This window comes from Electrophorus electricus, chromosome 17 (assembly GCF_013358815.1).
Source record: "Electrophorus electricus isolate fEleEle1 chromosome 17, fEleEle1.pri, whole genome shotgun sequence".
Classification (NCBI taxonomy): Eukaryota; Metazoa; Chordata; class Actinopteri; order Gymnotiformes; family Gymnotidae; genus Electrophorus; species Electrophorus electricus.
Window position 1 is genome coordinate 8336962 of NC_049551.1, and position 21926 is coordinate 8358887.

The 21926-nt window shown below is 43.2% G+C and overlaps 2 protein-coding genes across 4 annotated transcripts in view; one reads left to right on the forward strand and one right to left on the reverse strand.

Annotated features, from left to right (window-relative positions):
• psd3l (pleckstrin and Sec7 domain containing 3, like) overlaps positions 1-21926 on the reverse strand; it is an 87180-nt gene that overhangs the window by 60686 nt on the left and 4568 nt on the right. For 2 of the 3 annotated variants that reach the window (XM_035535368.1, XM_035535369.1), the window contains 3 exons: positions 16959-17070; positions 13900-14788; positions 12679-13113 (listed from right to left, as the gene is read on the reverse strand). In XM_035535368.1, coding sequence (XP_035391261.1) covers positions 12679-13113; positions 13900-14788; positions 16959-17070 — 1436 coding nt within the window. The remainder of the gene's footprint in view (positions 1-12678; positions 13114-13899; positions 14789-16958; positions 17071-21926) is intronic. The other variant, XM_035535370.1, reaches the window with a different exon arrangement.
• Positions 9712-21926, forward strand: part of sh2d4a (SH2 domain containing 4A) — a 35583-nt gene continuing 23368 nt past the window's right edge. Inside the window, exon 1 of the mRNA XM_035535372.1 lies at positions 9712-10008. The gene's annotated coding sequence lies outside the window, so the exon portion shown is untranslated. The remainder of the gene's footprint in view (positions 10009-21926) is intronic.

Here is a 21926-nt window from a genome sequence, read left to right on the forward strand (position 1 = left end):
CAATAATCAAACAAATAAGGAGCACTGAGGTAAATGTTCTTGGATGTGCACATCTGGAAAAAGCCTTAGACATACAAAAGGTTCCCAACACCAAAAAGGACTAGCTGAATGTTCATGGTGCAAAGACACTGAGCCTGGAAAACAACATACGATGGTTTTAACCATTCCAAGACTGTTAATACACTGTAGCTTTACTAAAAACTGCAGTCTAAAAGGCCGTACGTTATGTGACAATGCAGAAGGAAGTGTGAAAATAAGTTACCATTTAACAGTTTTAGAAAGATTAAAGTCTCTCGCATGCCAACTTTAAGTAAAGAAATCTAAAAATAAAAGACAAGAGACCAGTAGAAGGCAAAACATACGGCCCCATAATAGCGTTTTGAAGTTTTACATTTCTTCGGGATTTTCGTGTTGACGAGGCATCTTAAAATAGTTTCATGCTAAATGTTAGTTAACCTTCAGTTTTCCCGCGATGAATCTCCAGCATCTAAAATGCATTAACGTGTTGCCTGCGTGCGCCTTGTTTATCCGTAAGCATTAAATAGGAAACCTAAACTCCACTGACACTGATTTTGATGTCTTTTACAATGAGCAGTAGGCTAACTCACAGCCTCAAGCTGCCTTTTATCTAGTTATGAAGTTTTAACAATGAACTCAGCAACGAGTCATTTTGTTTACCTGTAATACTTAGCGCACAGATCCGCACGTAGTTGGAAGCACAACCCAAACTAGAAACTTTTACAGCGCACCCGAGATGACACGCCGGCTGAAGCTCCACGGTAAGCGCTTAGACAACGACATCTCGAGTCAAGGAGGGAAAAGCTCGCAAAAAAAACCCACCCCAAAATCACTTCGTTGAATCCCGGCTCATCCCTCCGCGGAACAGAGCTGGCATTTCCCACAAACCTTTGCACGAAGCAAGGAGGGGAAAAAACACCTAGAAAAGCTGCAGATTTGTACCCTGTACAATAAGAAGGAGAAGCCAGGTCAAGAAAACGCCTTAGCGAATCACTCAAAGAACTTTCCCGTATGAATTACAGATGCAACAGATGACTGTCCTGCCATGACAGGACCTTGGCTGAGCGTATTTAACGCAAACTTCTTCTTTTTTTTTTTGTCGTTTCGGCTAGTCAACCCGCATAAAAACAGTCGCGGCAGGCCATGGAGATAGAGATGCCAAAGAGAATGAGAAACCTGTTAAGGGATGTGGATATATAAAATAACTTCTGTAGGTACAACTTCTCTGAAATTTTGCTTGATTTCCATCACTAACGTTAGTAAACCAGATCAATTAGTGTGTGTTTCTCTGGAGCGCAGAATGGAGCGTCCATGCAGACACAGGTCGGAATTTATCGGAATGGCTTATATTCGTTTTAGGAAACATGGCATACTCGAACAGCCCTGCACTGCAAAGATGAACGTCTTCTGTCCTCGTACACACCCTTTACAAATTAGGAGCACAAAAAGCACTAAAATATAGACTGCAGGGGTACTACTGGATTGGTAAAGTTAACAAAAAAGTTAGTAAACCATTCATTCAAAATATGGATGAATGCAAAAAGCAGAAATCACCTAAGCACAGGTTCATGACCACACTTTATACAACTGTGTAAACTGCTATGGTTTAAGAGGAATGTACAGTACATAAAACACTTTGCATATATCCCTCCAACACATGCATATATATCAAAATGAAAATGACTCAGCTGCAGAAAAGACCTGCCACTTTGACTAAACCTTGTTAATATTGTATTCTGATCATTTGTAGGGATGTCCCACATTTTTTCTGTAATTACACTTGTATTGAGGACTTCATCTTCTATAAAGGTTCTCTCAAAATGAAATTTTAATGCCCATACAACACAAATAACATTTTCTTAGGTATTTCTTTGTATTTTAGGAATAACACCTGTAAAACCTGTGCTTCATCTCATATAAAGTTTTTGTATTGTAGCATTTTCTTCTAGTAATGTATGATAAACACACATGATTATTTCCATATGGAATAGAAGATATTTTAAGGTGGAGTTCACCACAGCAAACCACCTCATTCTGAAAATATGTGAGCATGAAGTGACTGGGGCAATTTCAGGATTTTTCTTCAGCTTGTGGCCCTTTCATCAATATTTTATCAGCATTAGTTTCCTCTATTGCTCTGACATCTCTTGGGGGAAGTGACCAAAACCAGGAAGTCATTCTTTCACTATGACATGCAATTGACCTAGCCCAAGTCCACATGCCTCTCACTTCATGAAATACATATGAACTTCCAGCAACCAAACAACTTCTCCATACCAACAAACCAGGGTGCTTTAAAAGGCACTCCTATTATTCTTCACTGTAAATTATGTTTTTAATTACAGCAAATCTGTTTCCATTCCAAAGGTCTGCATATTGTGGTTAAAGCTGCAGAAACAGACTCAGACGTCATGTAAAATATAAAAATGTTTAGGGCTGTAAAAAACTCTGACTACATGGTAAAAATAATCACAGTGTCGATCAGAAGAGTTTCTTCTGAACAGCCTAATAACCTGATACAGTTGTTTAAGATGTGTCTAAAAATCATCCTCCTCGTATTGGTCGTCTCTCTAGAATATCAAATAAGGCCTAATTTTACATTCTCAAAAAACGGACTCAAGAAGTGTGGACATGTTTTGTCTACATCACAGATTAATCTAGCTAGCCAACAGACAAAAGCAGTATGCAAAAGGAAACACCTGCAAGACAGGCTACACCAGCAACTTGGTTAAGAATGTTTCCAATAATTATCCTGACCTCAACAAAGATCTGAATAGATGACAGGTTAGCAAAGATAAAGGCTACGCTGCGGAGCTTTCTTAAGTGATTAGTGAAATGTTCCGTTGAGAACTGTTTTTGAGAAAAGATCATTTCTCACTTTGCAATATCAGCTAATGTGAGCTTGTGTGTTTGTGTTTCCATCGCAAATAGGCTATCAAGCATTTAGCCTACTTAATTGTTAAATTTCATGTGGGCTAAACAGTAAAATATTGGTGTTTAAAACAAGAGCATTAGGTGTACAGTTTAACATCAAATTATGAATCTTTTCCTTACTCTTTATTTTTCTTACTAAGAACTCACTAATTCTAAGAAAATGCATTACTAAGAACTTCATCCAGTCAGTTTACCATAACATCTGTGATAGACAGACACAAAAAATATGGAAAAGACTATAAAGAAGCCTAAACAGACTAACAGTACCGGATTAATCCCTGTGGAGACCCATAGACAGTCAAAATCTCGGGTCCCCCAGGGCTCACAAATACATTTTTTTAAATCTGTTGTCACGGGACCCTAAAAGGCACAGAGCCCATAGGCCAGTGCCTACTCTGATTACCTATTTGGTAATCTGGCACTGCAGACTAAACAGAGCAGCCCAAGGAGAATAGGACTGATAGAAGACCACACAGACACACTGGTACTCCTAGCTAAGAACCTTAAACAGACAGAGAAAATCCATCATGTAATTACAGAAGAAGACATTTTGAAGTATTTAGTTTATTACAAAAGTAATTTTACTTATTTTATTTAGCAAGATTCCATTTTAAAATCAAACTTTTGTAATCATAGTTTTTCTGCGTTCAATCCAATAAACATTTTAAGTTCAGACAATGGAAGGATTTTTTGTGAGGTTTTTATGCCAATGTATCATTTTGTTATTGAGAATTATTACACATGGTATTGGTACGGAAGTCAAAATCTGTACCAATATTGTGACAAGCCTAGAACCTTCTGTAAAGTAATGTTTCCTTTAAGCATATACACTAAAAAAAAAAAAAATCAGACATCACCTAGGGTAGTAGACTCCAGCCTTGTAGTTGGGTGATTTAAAAAAAATGGATTGTTAGAAAAATGAATAAAATAAAAGATCCTATATAAATAAAATATTTTTTATAATATTAAGCATTGCTACTATGACTAAAACTACAGAGGAGCTGTGAAAAAGGAGGGAAAGTTAGCAGGTATAGACTGGCAACATCAGAGCCAAGCTGTAACACCCTGAGTGCCGCAGGATGCGGAGCAGAACGCACAGACTCCTTCGACGCAGACAGACGTTTATTTACATATAACGCAGACAACGGTGGCACTCACACATAACGTAATCACTGAACATGGATACATATAACTATCTCGAATGATGTGGATATTAACAAGGTGACACGAACCTAGACGTTTAACATGGCTACACATCATCATGAACAATGACCAACGACGAGGTGCACACTGACAGCGGTTTAAATAGACATACAAACATTTAACGTCTAAACCCTGTACATGTGTGTGCCCTCACGGCTGTGGCTACAAACAAATGAACCTCCTGCACGCGGCAGGCCGTACCACGTGACTCATGGGGGGGAGCGTCCCGTGACAGAATCCCCTCCCAGGGGGCACGGCTCCCGAGGCATCCAATGCTCGGACAGTGAATCCCAGGCCGCCATGCATACACACGGAAACCGCACAGCAATGCCCGGTGCCCACCTAACACAAGGCGGGCCAGGAGCCGCCAGCCCGGGAGTCCTCTCTAAACGAGGAAGAAAGGGCAGAGTCTCTGCCTCTCTCGGGTAGTCCGTTAGGCTCCACGTGAAGTGCGGGAGGGAAGCAGTCCTCGACGACGACCCCTCCCTAGGAGCACGGTTCCCAAAGCTTCTCCCTTCCAGGAAAGCGAACTCCAGGCACACACACACACACACACACACACACACAGACAGTATGGCCATGCCCAGTGCCCACCCAGCACAAGGCAGGCCAGGAACCTCCCACCTGGAAGACCCTCACCAGACAGGGAGAAAGGCAGAGTGCCTGCCTCTCTCAGATCAGTCCTACGCTTTCCCCGTGAAGCGATACACCTATAAAGAAACACTTTAGGTGCTGTACTGCAGCGCCTGCTGTCAGCGCAGTCACTGTAAACGTGTCCGCAGCCTCGACTGTACACGTGGGGGTGCACGTCCGCCCCGGCCCCAGTCGTGCTCCTCCCCTGAACGGTCCTCCTTCTCCCAGCCGCTCTAGGAGCACCCCAGAGGCGGTTTGCCTCTGAGGCTTTGGGCAGACCCCTCTAGTCTTGCTGGCAGGTCCACTGAAGGGAAGGGACTTAGGCTTTAGCCCTACCCTCCGGAGCTCCAACAGCTCCACCCAACCGCCCTCTTTACGGTCATTGTGGGGCACATCTGTCCTCCTCGGCCCAGACTCGATAGCCTCAGGACCCCCCCAAGAAATTCCTGGAGGTGTTCCCCTCCACCTCAGGAGTGGACGCAGACACCGGTCGCAGTACTCTCGCCAATATCCTGGGATCCAGGTAGCTATGCGGTGGGTGCCTACGCCCCTCCTGCTAGGAAGTCCGTTCTTAGCCGAGGAAGCTGGCGTCCTGTGGTGGTTGGTCAGTCTGTAACACCCCAAGTGCCACAGGGCACGGAGCAGGACGCACAGACTCCTTCGACGCAGACAGACGTTTATTTACATATAACACAGAAAACAGTGGCACTCACACATAACGTAATCAGTGAACATGGATACATATAACTACCACAAACGATGTGGATATTAACAAGGCAACACGAACCTAGACGTTTAACACGTTCAACATGAACAATGACCAACGACGAGGTGCACACTGACAGCGGTTTAAATAGACATACAAACATTTAACGTCTAAACCCTGTACAGGAGTGTGCCCTCAAGAAGGGTGTGGCTACAAACAAATGAACACCCTGCACATGGCAGGCCGTACCACGTGACTCGTGGGGGGGAGCGTTCCGTGACACAATCATAGCTTAGTGGTAGTTTCATGTGTATGTGCAGAAAAGTAGTGCAAGGGACAAGCTCCTCATCCCACAGAGCATTTGTACTCATACTGAGTTCACTCTATACCTTAGACTTCAGACTTGTTTCTGTGACTACTTCCTCTGCACAGTTTGCACAGTCTTTTCTTTCCATAACAGGCTTTGCATGATTTTCTTGACTGTGTGATAGCGTGCAACAGTGGTAAACATGCTAACAGAGTGGACTTACACATGTGCAACCCTTCCCACCCATTCCAAACACTCCTCCCGTCCCTCTCTTGGTTTCAGGACAGTATGTTGCCTGTACAGTCTCGGCACGGAAAAATGAAAAGGCCAGAAAGCAACATTACATTTCATTACATGGTAGCACCACACTACCAGTGAAACTCTGATAATGCTCTGTGACAGACTTGCCTAATTAAGCACATAGAATTAACGCTTGGCGTATTTGGATGAAGGGCTGAATGCAAGGGAGGAGGTATGGGGTATGACTGCATTACACACCAGTCAAAGGAACTGACTATGTGCACTAGCTTGGAAAGACAAGGAAGAAGAAAAGCTCTCAAAACACACACACGCACACACACACACACACACACACACACACACACACACACAAACACTCCCTGGTACTGCTTGTCGAACATCTCTCCTCCTTCTCAGAGGGGATCAGGCTCAGGTCAGGAGATAAACAAGCAGCGTGGAGCCGCCTGCTCACAGTCCCCTGACACAGGGCCCCTTGGCAGGGTGTCAGCTGCAGCCCTGATGACTAAGTGAAGCCCTCTGAACTGCGGCTCACACACCTCGCAATGTTTTGGAGAGTCAGCCATAGCTCACGTGCTGGACTTAACCCCCTGAAGGGATAATGGACTCAAAAATTCTAACATAAAAACTAGAGTGAAGAAGTTATCTGAATCTTTTTTTCTTTTTTTCTTTTTTTTTTATGAGAACAACTAGAGAGGTCTGTAGATAGACAGAAAGTCGGTGTTTTGGTTCTTAAGAGGACTTCTTTTCTAGCCTTCTGAAGTATTGTTGCAACAGTTGCAACGTAGTGCTACGTAGATGATTATAGGTATAGCTGTGCTTTAAATTTGCAGCTTTTTATCTAGCTGGTCTGCCTGAAAATGTATGGGGGAGTAGCGATCTTTCCCACTATTCTGTGGGGTTGGGCAGGATGTCCACTCCCTCATTTCACAGAGTGCAAACAGCTGGTGTATCATCCTCCCTATGTGTGCTCAGTACTGACACCTAGCAGCATGCTCACACACACGTACACACACATTCTTACTTTAGATTGTAACGAGTCAAACAGCAAGGTTCGTATGTTTTACCTTGCAAATCCACCATACCGCCCAAAACTCTTCTTTCAGCCATCATGCAAATTGAGAATTGGCTTGCCACAAAACCCTAGTCATTTTGAAAGAAGCAAACAGTTTCCAGAAGCCATTGTGTTTTCATAATAGTATATATCTTCACTGCTCAAGGCAGTTCTATTTATGCACCATATATATATATATATGTGTGTGTGTGTGTGTGTGTGTGTGTGTGTGTGTGTGTGTGTGTGTGTGTGTGTATCAGACATATCTTTTTGCTTCAGTTCTAAAATACCCAAAAAGTGCTGCTTTGAGAGGTGAATTCGGAATGCCGGCGGCCACGGCGGGAGAGAGGGCGGAGGCTGCCATTGGGCTGGCAGCCGGCCGGCTCTGCTGAGTCACGCCTCTGGCACCGGCAGGGGATGAAAGCGGCCCAGGACAGAGTCCCTGGAGGCAGGAAGTGACAGCTTTCTCAGCACAAACGGAGAGGCCGCGGGACCTAAGGGGCGGGTCTCTGGCACATGACAGCCGCACACCTCGGAGGGCCACCTGGTACATGCGTCAACACATACTGTTTACTGCATGCGGTCCAATCATGCAAGTGGAAAGCATCACATGTTGTATAATAAACATGGCATAGACAACAAAGGGACTGAGATTGGATTGTTCTATATTATCTAGTGGTTTGGGTGGTTTCATGTCATTTTCCAGTTTTATATATAAATGTTTTATTTTCTGTGAGAGATGTACTGTATCAAAGTGACATATATGTATGCTGTGTGTGTGTGTATATATATATATATATATATATATATATATATATATATATATATATATATATACACATACACACATACACACACATATATGTATGCTGTACACACACACACAGCCCTCATATACAGCAAACTAAAATTGCTACTGCAATATATTAATGCAGCATGTTATTAAGTGGAGATTTGTTAGTTAGGCACTTCATTTACTCGTCAAAAACTGAAATCATCAAAATTCCTGTTGACTATGATGCTTTGGGATTTGTATGGGGGACTGAGGCAGGCGATCTACTGCCATCAAATGGTGGTGATGAGGAATTACATTACCCTGCAGTATGGCACCATAAAGAACCAATCTTGTGCACGTACAGTGCATGTTCAGTCCCACTCCCAGAAGTCCTTCTGTTTACATGTTTGTGACAGTTCCTAAGCATACACAAATGTACTGGAAGCTTATTTCCCTGATGTCCATCGAGAGACTTCTCAGTGTCCCCACACAGAGCTTCTTGTTTATGTCAGTTTCACTGGGTGTGCTTCAAGGGCAAACTTCATCTCAGTGTGTGGGAAAGGCCTCCATGAACTACTCAAGCTAAAAGCAGTTTTGCTGCTGTAATAAACCACATATTGATTACATGCCTTCGGTCAGAATGTGATGAATTATTATGTAAGCCAGAAGGTGTTTAAGTGAAAATTTGCTGGAAGCTGCACCTCTAGATTTCATGTATATGCCAAACAAAAAATCATGGCATGTGCATTTTTGTTTAACATTTCCATGATAATCTCCTTCCTGTTGGATTAAGAACCATCCACTTTCTTAAAGGAAAATGGGAATTACACAGACACAGGAGGAGCAAAGCACCACTTCAACCTTCACATTTAGAGGACATTAGAAAGACAGAGGGAGAGAGTGCAAGCAAGAGGGGGAGAGTGAGAGAGAGAGAGAGAGAGAGAGAGAGAGAGAGAGAGAGAGAGAAAGAGAGGGAGAGAGAGGGAGAAAGATACAGATGCTGCCGGCTACTGTTCTAAGGAGGTGCTGCAATGTGTACACATTTCCAAGCACTCTGTCTCACTCTCGAACTCACTCTCTCTTTCTCACATACACACGCACACACACACACACACACACACACACACACACACACACACACACATACACACACACACGCACCTGAACATGGCAAGAGCAGCTGGCTGCGTGTTCCAGCCCGAGCGCACCCTAACGGTCATCATCGCGTGTCATGCAAGCCAAAGGTCAAGACTTACTGGAAGGTGTCACGTTCTGCGTCGGATGGGCCCGGCTGGGCAAAGCAGCCAGACATGAAGGAGCCCATAGGGGTCAACGGCAGCCAGGGAGCAGGAGGACCTGGGAGGAGGCTGAGGAGAAAAAGGAGGAGGAGGAGGAAGAGGAGAGTCCCCGCTAACAAACTCCCGAGCTCTCCCTGCCGCGCGCCATGTGATCGCTGCCTCGGTGCCTCTGCTCTGACCTACATGGAGGCAGTGCAGTGCTGGCTCCGCCCTGGCAGCTGGGACACAGATTTGTCGCTTGGACGTTAGGAGGGCCGGAGCACCTAAGGCCAGCGCGCCTGGGACCGGGCGGGTGGGGAGGGAGTGAATGGTGAGCCTTCTCTGCCCATGGAGTGGTTCCAATCGGGCTCAAGGAGAGCTATGCCTCTTGCCTCATTCTCCATCTGCGGGCCGTACGGAAAGGGTGGGGTGGTGGAGGGGGCGGTGCCACACACGCTGACGGAGCATAGCTCCTCCTCACGACAGAGCCAGAGAGCGAGAAACGGGAAGAAGGACGAGAGGGAAAGAGAGAAAGGGAGCCAGAGCCAGAGGGAGGGAGCGAGAGAAGGAGAAAGAGAGGACGAGCGAGAGAACGCGATGGGTGGGGAAAGGGACCGAAGGAGTGAACGGATGGGACTGCGCTCAGCACGAGGGCGTGATGTCAGCAGGGGCTGGGGGGAAGGAGACAGGAGTCTGGCTGGGTGCAGCCTGCACAGTCTGCCTCTGCTTGCCTGCTGCTATAAATAACCCAGGAGCAGCTGTGCTGCCCTGCCGCCGCCAGGACAGGAGACACTGAGGAAGCACACCGCACCGGAGATGCTCCCGTATTCCAGGGCTGTGCAGGTGAGAACGCATGCTTAAGGCTTCCCATGCTAATGTGCTGAGCCGGTCCTTTCCAAACAGCCGTGCATGCCGATGACCACTGGACGTATTTAGCAAGGTTGCTCTGTAAACTACACCAGATAGACAGCACGTCTGAAACACACACATTGTTTGAAATGCAATTCATTTCGTGACATAAGTCACTTCAAAGGTGCATCTTCTTGTGGACAAAAAATATATATATATTGTTATATTTAAAAGCCTGCACTGATCAGGGTTGAGGCAGGCACAAGGGACCTCAGTAAGGGCTTGGAGCCAAGGCCCGCCCTGCTCCACTCGTCTACGGAAGCATGTAAGTCCAGGGAGCCCAGATCCTGACCAGTCACTTTGGCCTTTAATCCATATTGATATATGGAATACCCCTCTGCCAATAGGCCGATCACGTGCAGTTCAGACAGAACCCGTCAGATGGCTGTACTGGGCTTTTGTACCAAATTATGGGGGTAATAGATTTAGCAGAACCCCCCTGTTCAACAGCATCATAGCAGCTGTGTTGGTCCTGCTACAGGGTGTGTGCTGTTCCTTTTAAAGCAGTCTGTTTTAAAGCAGGCCAAATGCCAGGTCACAAATGTAGTCATTGCTGCAGTGAGTACATGAGTACAATTTCCACATTGCCAGTCCATGAACTGAATTGTCTGTGTAAGATGCACACTACTTCAAACTGTCACAAAAAGCCCAAGATGCCCAAGACTCCCAAGATGCCATACCAAGGCACAGTGACCAAAATTTGATTTGAGGGTTGTTGCAGTACTGCTTGCGCTTTAGCATAGTATAACAGCAAGTAAATGGCAGGCCTATTTACGGCTGTCACAGCAGCAAACACAAATCTAAATACAGTTACAAGCAATGGTTTTCCAAGCAAGGTGGATAGAGGGGGAGCTCCAGAAGGTGTGTGGAACTTAGGCAATATTCTTGCTAAATTCGAGAAAGACTGCACTAGGAGCAAACGCATCCATGTATGTGTTAATCCAGAGATGTGATGAGAACGTAATTGCTTTTATGATGTGACTGTATGAATCTGTTTAAGTCAGAATGAGACTGTTTACACTGTATAGGACGTATGACCAGTTTGTTGAAGATCACCCTAGAAATTCATGAGTTTCTGTTTCTGTTTCTGCATATTCATATGATCCTCTATTAATGAAAGTCCAAATTGCGTTTGAAGTTTGAATGGTTTTGAAACAGTTATTTTAATGCTGCAGCGCCACCTATTGGCCAAAGTACATTCAATGTTGGTACATGACACAGCCAAAACACTATCTTTGTGCCAGGTTTAGTAAAGACTTGGCATTTAGATCTCATTTGTGACATATGTGACACAGCCACACCCAAAAGTTTTGGTAGATGCCAGTACAGCAAAAGAAGATAATAATAATAATAATAAAAGCTTGAACAAAACAGTCACTGCCATATTTTTCCATGCCCTGTAATTTAGACATCTTTAGATACAATAAAAGGCGCATAGAATCACGCTCCCTGGATTCATTAAATATCATTACTGTTTCTGAATCAGAAACTAACCTAATAAGACCCCCTATATCATTACTCAACATCCTAAAATCTTAAAAGCCCCACCAAGGGTGTGTTACATACATTAGCAAAGACTCGTGGTCAAATTGCCTTATGAGTGCAGTTTACGCCACAGTCCAGCAGATGACAGCTTTTAACAATGACTTGGATAAGATGGCAAACTTGAGATACTTCCTCCTAGTGGTGCATTCACTTGTAGCTTTCCCTACAGGAATCTCATCATACTTCAATACGAAACTTGAACAGCTCTTTGGAACAATCTAAAACCTACAAGTAATTTATGTCACTTTTGTATGCCAGGGCTGCATGATATAGACAGAAATACTCGTTTGCAAATTATTTGTATTGCCTCATATTGTCTACATAATGCCTTTGTTTTTTGCACTGCGTGAATGGTATAATTCGAACACCAATAGAATACTCATCTCGAAAAGATTTACATTAGTCAGAAAGCTTGTAGCAGACAATAAATCAAGTGTTTTGTTAGATTATTTGTTGTTTAGCCATTTCCATTAAAAAATGAAAAATTGAACATATTTGAAAAATAAAAAATATTGCAATAACAATGATGATAATCTACAAGCATAATGGGAGGGAATCCGTGTACAAATATCATGCATAGACCATACCAAATTTCTGTCCATGTCTAAAACATCATCTAATGATTTGGACTGCCGTCTTTGCATTATAAGCATGTGTAATGACACGCATTGCACTCTGCGTTCACTCTATGTTGCAGCAGCACCCGAATTTCCACTCAAGGACAATAAAGTACATCTTGCTATCTATCTATATAACTATCTTTCTATCTGTCAATAAACAATATTCAGTCTAACCATCACTGTGCTGAAGTGTGATTCATTAATTGCACTGAACCATAGGCTCCTAAAATGTATTCTCCAAAATGCAGATGAATGCAGTAAGCAGTGATGCTGCTAAAAAGACACATAAGTTAAGGCAAATGTTAACCCAGATACATGTGAAGCCAACTGACTTTGCCTAACAATATTTTTATGGTGATCAAAAACTGGGCCTCAAAATTGGTCGGAAACCGCTCAATACACCAAGTCCACTGCTACTTTACGAAATTCCCAGTCCTACCTCAGACAGCCTTGAAGCCAGTCCTTTGTGTCCCTCTCCATTATACCGTTGGCTAGGGATCCTCCGGAGAGGTCCGCAGCTGCAGCACCTGCATCTAGGAAGGAGGAGGTCACCTCCAGGGCTGCCCTCCCGCTCCTCCCAGTGACAGAAACGCTGAGCACCTCCTGCCTGACACCCAGCTCAGCGAAGAGAGCACTCTCCTTCAACCGCTGCTGGATCATGGGCGTGAGGGGCGTGTCCAGGGCGGCGGCCAACTCCTTGCCCCGCCAGGGCCCCACAGCTTGGCCCAGCTCGCCATCAGCCTCATCGGCAGAGGACGAGAGCGCATCTAGCGAGTCCAGGCTGCTGTAGCACGTCCCGCGCATCCGCTCCGACTCCAGGATGTTCTCAAACTGCCGACTGAAAACATCGGTGGCTTCTTCGTTCGCACAGGCCCTGCGAGATGTGTGGAGGAACGGGTGACCAGCATAGGAGAGTGTGTGATCAGCACTAAAATGTTACAAGCAGAAACTACTGCTAGACATTTTGCTACACTATTGTAACTATTGTACTGTATGACTGCGTTGAACATAGCTTCAGGAAGGCAGTACATGGCCAGACCTTTGGCATCTCATGTCAAAACTGGTGCAACATCAGAAAAAGTGGGAACTAAACTAAGTGATCAATGTGTGGGTACCATCAAGTTCCGCCAGACTCTACAGTGCTGACGCTACAGAGGAAGCACTAAGGGCACGACTGTTATAATACACTGACCTCACCCCTCCTATCTTCCTCCAGTACGGCTCAGTCCAAATGCCGCCCCTCCTGTAGCAAGCTCACACATTCCTCACTGTAACTACTGTTTAAGGGGGAACTGTGACTGACAGCTCAGCATAACAACTCCATTCAGGAATTACTGTGGTCATGTGCTGCAGGAATATGCAGCAGGCACAGTTCTGTTGGTGTGAATTTTAGCTAAAGGATGGGACATTGGAATTCACAGACTGCTAACTCATAGGCCATTCAACTTTACATTCATATATTACAATCACATTGATGTTGCATCTTTTAGAACTTTTATACTCTGTGCCTGATACAGTAGTGCTCTGTATAGGCCGGCATCTAACCAACAAGTTTGCCAACAAAAGAGCAGCAGTAGTTACTGCTCTATCAATGCCACAGTGAGGAAATTATCTATTATAAATTAGTCCTCTGAAACAGTGAAGTTGAGGTACTACCAACCTGGCTGAGCTCTTTCCAGTTGACTTGCCTTCATGGCTCAGCACAAACACCTGTGGCACAGCAGCCATGGGTGTGTGTGCGTGCGCGGGCATCTCCACACCCTGAGCCAGCTGTTCCCCAGTACCGCTGTTGGGTTCGGGCGCCTCTCCGTTAACCAAGAGCTCCACCCCCGCCTGGCCCTCCACAAAGCGCAGCTTCTTCTGGGGCCTTTCCCGTGGTTTGCCCCCGTCCAGGAAGGCGGTGAAGAAGCCAGGGATTTCAGCCAGGATCCTACTGGACTCCTCCAGAGATGCATCGGACAGGCCTGCCGAGGTGTCTGCACCCTCTCCACTCCGTCCTATCTTCCTGTCTGTCTCTGTTCGGGGTGGAGTGGAGCAAGGCCCAGTGGTGGGCTCCTCAGCAGATGCTATTGTGGCAGCTGAGGGTTTGCTTTGGCTGGTGTGCGCATCTCTGCTGTCTTCACCAAGGCCACCGCTCAAACGGCTCAGCTCCTCCGCCGCTGCGCTGGGGTTCTGAATCAGTGCATCGCACCAAGCGTCAAACGTCAGGAAACGCTCACCTGGCAACTCCAGCTGCCCAGCGTCAGCAAAACCATTCTGAAGCTCCGAGCCCTGATTGGCCATGGCGGGCGGAGAGGGTGGCGTCCCGTTTTGGCCGTTGCAGGGGATCATGTTTGAGGTGGCGTCTCCTGAGTTGCTACCCTGCTCGTCCAGCTGAGTGGTCGATGGAGCATCCCGTGTGCGGGCAACCAGGCCGCTCAGCAGGTTGGCGAGCTCCCGGTCGATCTCTAGGAACAGCGAGGTCTCGTCGAGATCATCGTCCTGTGTGACAGGATCAAGGCTGCTGTTGCTGTACTCCTCCGGCTGGGGCTGGGAGCTACCTGTAGAGACTGAGCATCCAGACAGAGAGAGCTCCATTTAAAACCTAAGCACCAGCTAACAACCCACTTTTAAAATTTAAACTGCTAGCGCTTACTACATAACCACCTCTTGTAAAGAAATTCCAGACAAATACTTAAAATGTTGTAAGTAGGTCTTAGTGGAGGAAATGTTTGAGAAACTGACTGTACTTCCTTGCCAATTATCCATTTAGGCTCTCGAAAAAACAGTGCTGTTGTAAAAAATGCTGGAATGGCAACACATGTAACCAAGCATCTAAAAATAACTGCAGATTTATGCTATGTATATGATATTTAATTAGCTATATCGCCTCATTCTATTAACACCCACTGCCAGGAAGTCTGAATGCTCTATGTGGCTAAGTTATATTGTCCACCATCTACATCATCATCATCATTAGGAATCACGCTGTCTGTGGGTCTGTTTCATGGAAGCGTCCCTGTTAGCTGGCACTCAGGGCTCCAGGGCTCCATGGCAAGATTTGACAGCTGAGAGAGATTGCAGACATAAATTCTAATATGTATGGAAATGAAGTTTTTAACTATCAGCTACTCAGATCTTCATGTTCTCATTACAACTCTATTAGCAGTTGACTTGTGTATATCAGAGTCTGGGGGTGAGGTGATCATGAATAGTTCTAGTGTGGTATGTGAACAGAACGGGACTGTGTTCTCTCCATATAGAGGTTTCGAAAGTGCCTGGTCTAAACCACGGCACGCAGCACAGCTGGACTCAGGCACATGCAGACGTCTCTTTCGCCACCTCTGGTTCGGAACAAAAATGTGCAAACATTTGTTAATGGACATCTTTAAAATGGTAAGCCTCCAGTTAAGTAACAACATAACCCCCCAGCGTGAAAATTAATGTCAGATGTGTTCCATTATTTGGAATAAAACTAGCAGGCAATGCAAAGTGAAGTAGGAATTAGTTTACAGTCTAAAGGTTTGCCTAGAAAACGTCTACTTTTTACTGTGCTGGCTTGTTAAATGCACAAGGTATTAGTAAAAAGTCACTGGGCCATGAGAACACGGCACTTCTAATAGGAACCCAATTTATGAGCTCCTGAGTAAAAACATCACAAGGTGGCAGCATCTGCCAGCTCTTGCCCTAATAGTAACAACATGTTTACACATCATCTCAGTAAAACATTTATGTACATTTTGTTGTTGTGCCCAAAAAAATGTTAGTGCAATTAAGGCAATTCTTAAATCATTGTTAGTATAACAAAATAAATCAGAAAAAAAACATCTTGACAGACATAAAAGCTGTACTCAGCAATTTTTTTGTAAAATCTATTTATGTGCATCCATATTTCACTTCAGTGCTTGTTGTGCTATTGATAAACCTACATCCACAAGTAGTCAATTACTATCCCACATTCTATCAAAATAAATATCATATAAATTGTAAAATCCTGTGAATTTCCCAATGCATACATACAAAGAGTTACTGCAATTTTCTTTTGAAAACCATTCCAAATGTGAACCATTTGTGAGCTAAAAAGTGTTTTATGTCTTTAGATTCCATTTTAAATATTGCAATTCATTCCAGAGACACAACTTAATAGTCAGTAAGAATGTACAAGTTTTGGCCCAAAGTACATGCTATATGTGATACACATGAGAATACAGTACAATAACAGTACAGAAAATACTGTAAGACTGTAGGAGCAAATAAACTATAGTTTATTTGTTTATTTAATAGTTAAACTCTACAAATAAAAGCAAAAATGTATTGAGTGTACCTCAAAGCGCCTTTGTGGTAAAAAAAAATTCATTGTAGCATAAGTAAGGATGTAAAGATTTTTTTGAAAAAATCAGAATCAGATTAGCATATAACATTTTCATAAGATAACACACCATTCTACTAAAGCACTTGGAACTGCCACTGTGTATGAAAACTGCTATACACATAAACTGGTCTTGCCTTGCCTATTCGTCTGAATCTGCTAGGCTACTATTCTATTCTACTATTCTTCACGGTGTATTAGCCACAGTTGGTGTATTAGCTACAGTTGCTAGAATGGGGTAGGTTGCCAAATTATTGCCAGGTTACTGGATTACAGTTAGCGATTGTGAATGACTCTTAATTCCCAATGGGACATTAATTTGTCATGCATGGTTTAAAGGACACAGCATGAAATTTTTAAAGGGTTCTTACCGCTGTCCGATGAGCCCGTGTCTTGTGTCTTCCCGAAGAGAAACTCGTACTTGGCTCTGGCAACACTCTGAGCGTGAGAAGAGCTGCTGATCCAAACAAATGGTTTGGCCTGCTGAACGAGACCACAAAATAAGCACTGAAGTCCTCCAGTGTGAGAGGAAAAAATTAGAAATAATCAGGTGACTGTGCTGACTGACATTCATAAACAAATTTTTACAATAAATGTAAAAAGTTAATAACCATAACTTTACATTAATTGTAATAAGTTTGTTTGAAGTTCTTTGAAGTTGAGTAAGCTACAAATGCCCTTAACGTGAAGTCGGTTCACCATGTTCACCTTCTTCTAACCTCCTCACATCATAATATCAAATATGGCACTCAATCTGCTGTTCAAACCTGGGCTGTGACGTGGACAGCAAGGCAGTTCGGAATGCAAATGTAAACGTGGAACCACGAACTCTGTAAGGAGTTCCCATGGAGTTCCCACAGTTCCAGAAGGTTAAAGTGTTGACTAGAGGGAGAGATGCGTTGCCATGGCAACATGTGGACAAACAGGGAACACAGGCCCCTCTTCATACCTATGTACTCCTGGTCTCAGTCATTCCCCTGCACATTCTTTTTGTTTTGGTTTTTTTTATACTATTAAAAAGCACTTTTGTAGCAGAAGGGCGGTCGACTCAACATGGCCCACACACTCAGTCATTAGTGAAGCTGGAGAACTCCAATGACAGTTTCAGGTTTAAAAGCTTAGGCACAGCAGCACAGGCCATTGTAAACAGCTCATAATGTCTGGCATAGGACTTGCAAATAATTAAACTGCAAACTGTATTATAGATATTTATTTATGCAAACTATTAATAAGTCAATATTAATGATGTCACGTAGGACTGAATTGTTGACTCTTTATAAACATCTAACAAGCATTTACCAAATGAGGGCATCACTGTAAAATCCACTCATTTGTTTGACTGTACTGCACGGGGAAAGCAGGTGTAACGTCACCATTCAAGCCATTTGTGAGACTAATAGTGAAAGTCTGCTGTATACCTTGTTGTTTTATCGGAAAGCTCACTATTTATACAACATGCCCAAAGTCCAGAAGGTTGTTTGTCAGGCCCACCTTCATCACAGCCGTGCAGAAGCCTCTTTTGGGGAGTAGCGCCTTAATTCACTAGACAGCGCAGAATAATTACCAGAGCCATTAAGTAAGATAAGAAGTGCAGTATGGGGATGTGGGCACTGTAGCAGTTCAGGGCATCACGCTATCCCAGTTCTCTCTCCACATTAGGGTAAATGAGATTATGCAAGACTAGGGGCCCCCTTTTCTTACCACAGTACAATCACTTAATCTTACACTCAGTGGCCTATATTCTAGGAGCAGGTTTTTTAGGAGCTGTTCAGGTTACCCTAGACACAAGTTTCATGAACAAGTCCTTGACACAGTAGGGATGTAAACTGATGTAAATAAAACATACTAATTGTAGATTAAGTAACTCTCCAGCACTTTTTAACATAATTCAGACTATAGAAGTTCACAACTTCAGTCACTGTCATCTGAACAATAAATTAGGCTAAGCAACTTGACACTTAACTGTTCTATGAATATTTTGGAAAAATATATATATATATATTAATATGAAAACATTCAAATGAATGACCTTAACACTACGCACACTCTTCATCTCTATAACACACAATACCATTTTCTCTGTTGCCAACAAAAACAAATGAATAAGCATCAAGGAATGCCATCGGCCCTGAGATGTAAGACTAAAACACCTCTGGGCAAACGTGTTTGTCATGAGTTGGCTAAATAAAGGCATCTAGAAGTTTGTGTTAAGGTGAACACTGAAGAAGACATAAAACTCTTAACAAGTGTGAAAGGAAGTTATATGGAGGGCATGAATTTTCACAGAACAAGTACAGTTCGGAGGGAGGTGTGCACTTCCTGGAGAACAGAAATTTCAAACAGAGTACTTCTCCCTGCTATCCCAGTGTAACCCCACCTAGGTTTGTCCCTGCTATGTACAACTTTATCACATTTTTCCTTGCCAGTCAGCTGCCCAATCAGGAACCATGATCAGGAAGTAGTTAATGAATTGTAATTAGACAGGGAAATCCAGTTTTTGTGTGCTTGTGTCCAGCTTGGGGCATCCCGAATGGTTTTATCATCTTTGCTAACTGTATGAGATAAATGAACTGAACCTGGGACAAGACATACTGTAAAAAACAAACAAAAAAAAACAAAACATTTTTATACCAACGAGGAAAGCACGTGGTGTAACATGGTGTAGGAAAAGATCAGACTCGCTCATACAGATTTGTATGAATGAAAATGAAACTCACTGATGGTGTAACAATTTCAGTACAGAATCAAAACTCTAAAGTTAAAACCTGTATTGTACTGTGTTGATACATCACCTGGCCACTTCCAAAAGTTTCTAATACAAGGTTTTATTAGACAGCTCAGGTTTTTGCTTATTGCTCCATTCTTGTTTTACAATAATAATTTTAAATTCAGATTGTATTTTTTGAACTAAACCAATCCAAGCCAATCCATTATTAAAGCTTTGTATAATTCATATTTTTAACACACAACATATCAAATCCTGACTTCACAATAAAAAAAATCATATTGCACCTGAAACTGTGTGCTTTGCATCACAGTAAAGACTTAATTTCAAGATAGAAAAGTTGTTCTATTTTGTTTTAGCAGCCATGTTCATATAGCAAAAGTACTGATATATGAAAACATGAAAAAGGCAGGGGACCTTGACAGACTGGTTTCTAAACTGTTCATATTTAAGGGACTAGACACTTGGGGGATTCAAAGTATGGAGTGGGTCAGAAAATACAGCTGCACAACTGCTCTCTCCATCTTCTCCTGACCAACCGATTTTTCTAACCAATAGTTGTGAATGCACTTAATGCTCCGAACACACTTGAGAAAGGTATCTTGGAATCTATAGGAGGAGTATGAGCAGGCCTACACTCAGACTCACAGTGAGCCTTCCAGAATGTTGGGTTTTAAGCAGCTGTGATCCGGCCATTTTCCAGTCCAGGTCTGGCTGAACTGCCGATTCCTGACGAATTTCACTGGATCAGGAAGCTAAGAAAACCCTCAAGTGTTCCACCCACAAAGGCCACTTCCCAAACTCAGCAAAACTAATGTCTGTATCACAGTGTATCTTACACAAAATTAATATGATCGGGTACAGTCTTGTCCAGTCTGTAAAAACCTGCACAATTCATTAGAACATCGTTAAAATTTTGCCTTTTGGGACCCCTAAGTGTTTAGGACGGCCCAGCATGTCAGCCTATGTTCTGCTGTCTTAACACAGTAATTAACTTCTAACACTAATGGCCCCAGCACTTATTTCTTTGCATATTTACAAGATACACTATAACCCACGTTTTACTAGTTCTATGGCATGTTACAACATTAGGCAGGAATTTAAAGCCATTATTGCCAGAATTATTTAACTTTTAATAGCTTATGCAATGTCACACTGTGTTTACACATCAGACCTGGGTGCAGGAATGAAATATTGAAACATGTTGTCATAAACAGGATGCATAAGCTTAGTAAAGCTAGTTTTTAAATTCAGCTGATTAGCCTGGTCATATCTTACCCATGCAGAAGCCCACATAATATTAACACAATATCCTCTAGTTATGTCATATATTATATTGCTATTGTAGGATGTCTGGGGAGACAGGATGTTAACCCTGAGGGGCAAGAAAATTTGAGCAGTGATAATAAAATGAGTTAATGAGGTGAACTTTTAGGGCACTCATGTAGGGCACACCAAGGGGGAAGCAGCCCTAAGGAGCCCGGTCTGGGAATTAGAGAAGATATATAGAGATCCATACACCACCAGGACTCAAGGGTGGGGGTGGGGTTCCAACTGAAATAAGACAGCAAGCTAGCTCTTTAACTAAATGTCACACATCAACCCAGTGGCCATCAACCTCTCTGTTTTTCTCTTTTAAACTGACCTACTAAATACAGCAACAAAAATTCTAAGGAATTAGCTAGATAACAAATTTCCAGGTCTTACAGAAAATCGTACTATGACACAGCCTTTCCAAATACAGCTGGATGCACAAGCTGCATATCAAATTAGCAGGAAAATATTCGGATGCACAGCCTACACTATTTCCTAATAACACAAACTGAGACTTGGTGTTCTGGCATGGGGAAAGAGAGGGAGCATTTATTGCAAATGTTTTTTCCTTAGATTTCACTTGGCATGTTAAACATCCCCTGGACAAAAATTGTGCTTGTCCATTAGCCAGCAAAAAGAGAGTGCATCCCTGTTCTCACAGCGTAAAAAGACATTTGCGCTTGCATTCAAACTTAGAACACAGGGGATGATGGGAATACTTGCGATATATGTGAAGAAACAATTATATATGTGTAATTAATTCATACCTTCATCAAGTCAATTCTACTACCTAGACCTTTGTCAAATCAAGTCTAGGCAGTAGAATTAATCATTTTTTTTATATCACTGCTCAGCTAAATAAACCACTAGATTAACAAAACTGCCGAGACTGGACTGCACCCATTACAGCATTAAATATAATGTTTGAGCCATTTTTGTAAAATTGCTGATGTCACACAAATAACTTTTTTGTAACAACCAAAACTGACCATTTGGAATGTTGCTTTCAGATAATGGTAATGACTACGACTGATTGTAGAGTCTCAGATTAAAGGCATTAAAGCACCTAACGAAAATCACACATTGAGGGAACTATTTCTATTTTCCACACATATTTTTCAATTTGTTTTTCTCTCTCTGTTTCATCCCATAGAGGGCTCACTGGTGAAGCCTGCAACCACATCTTTCCAAACCACTGAACATGAAGTAGCATGCAGAGCCCAGTGTGCTTCACAAGCAGTAATCAATAATTCATGCACCAACCACATGACCATACAGATGCACGTCGCATGCAGCTCTC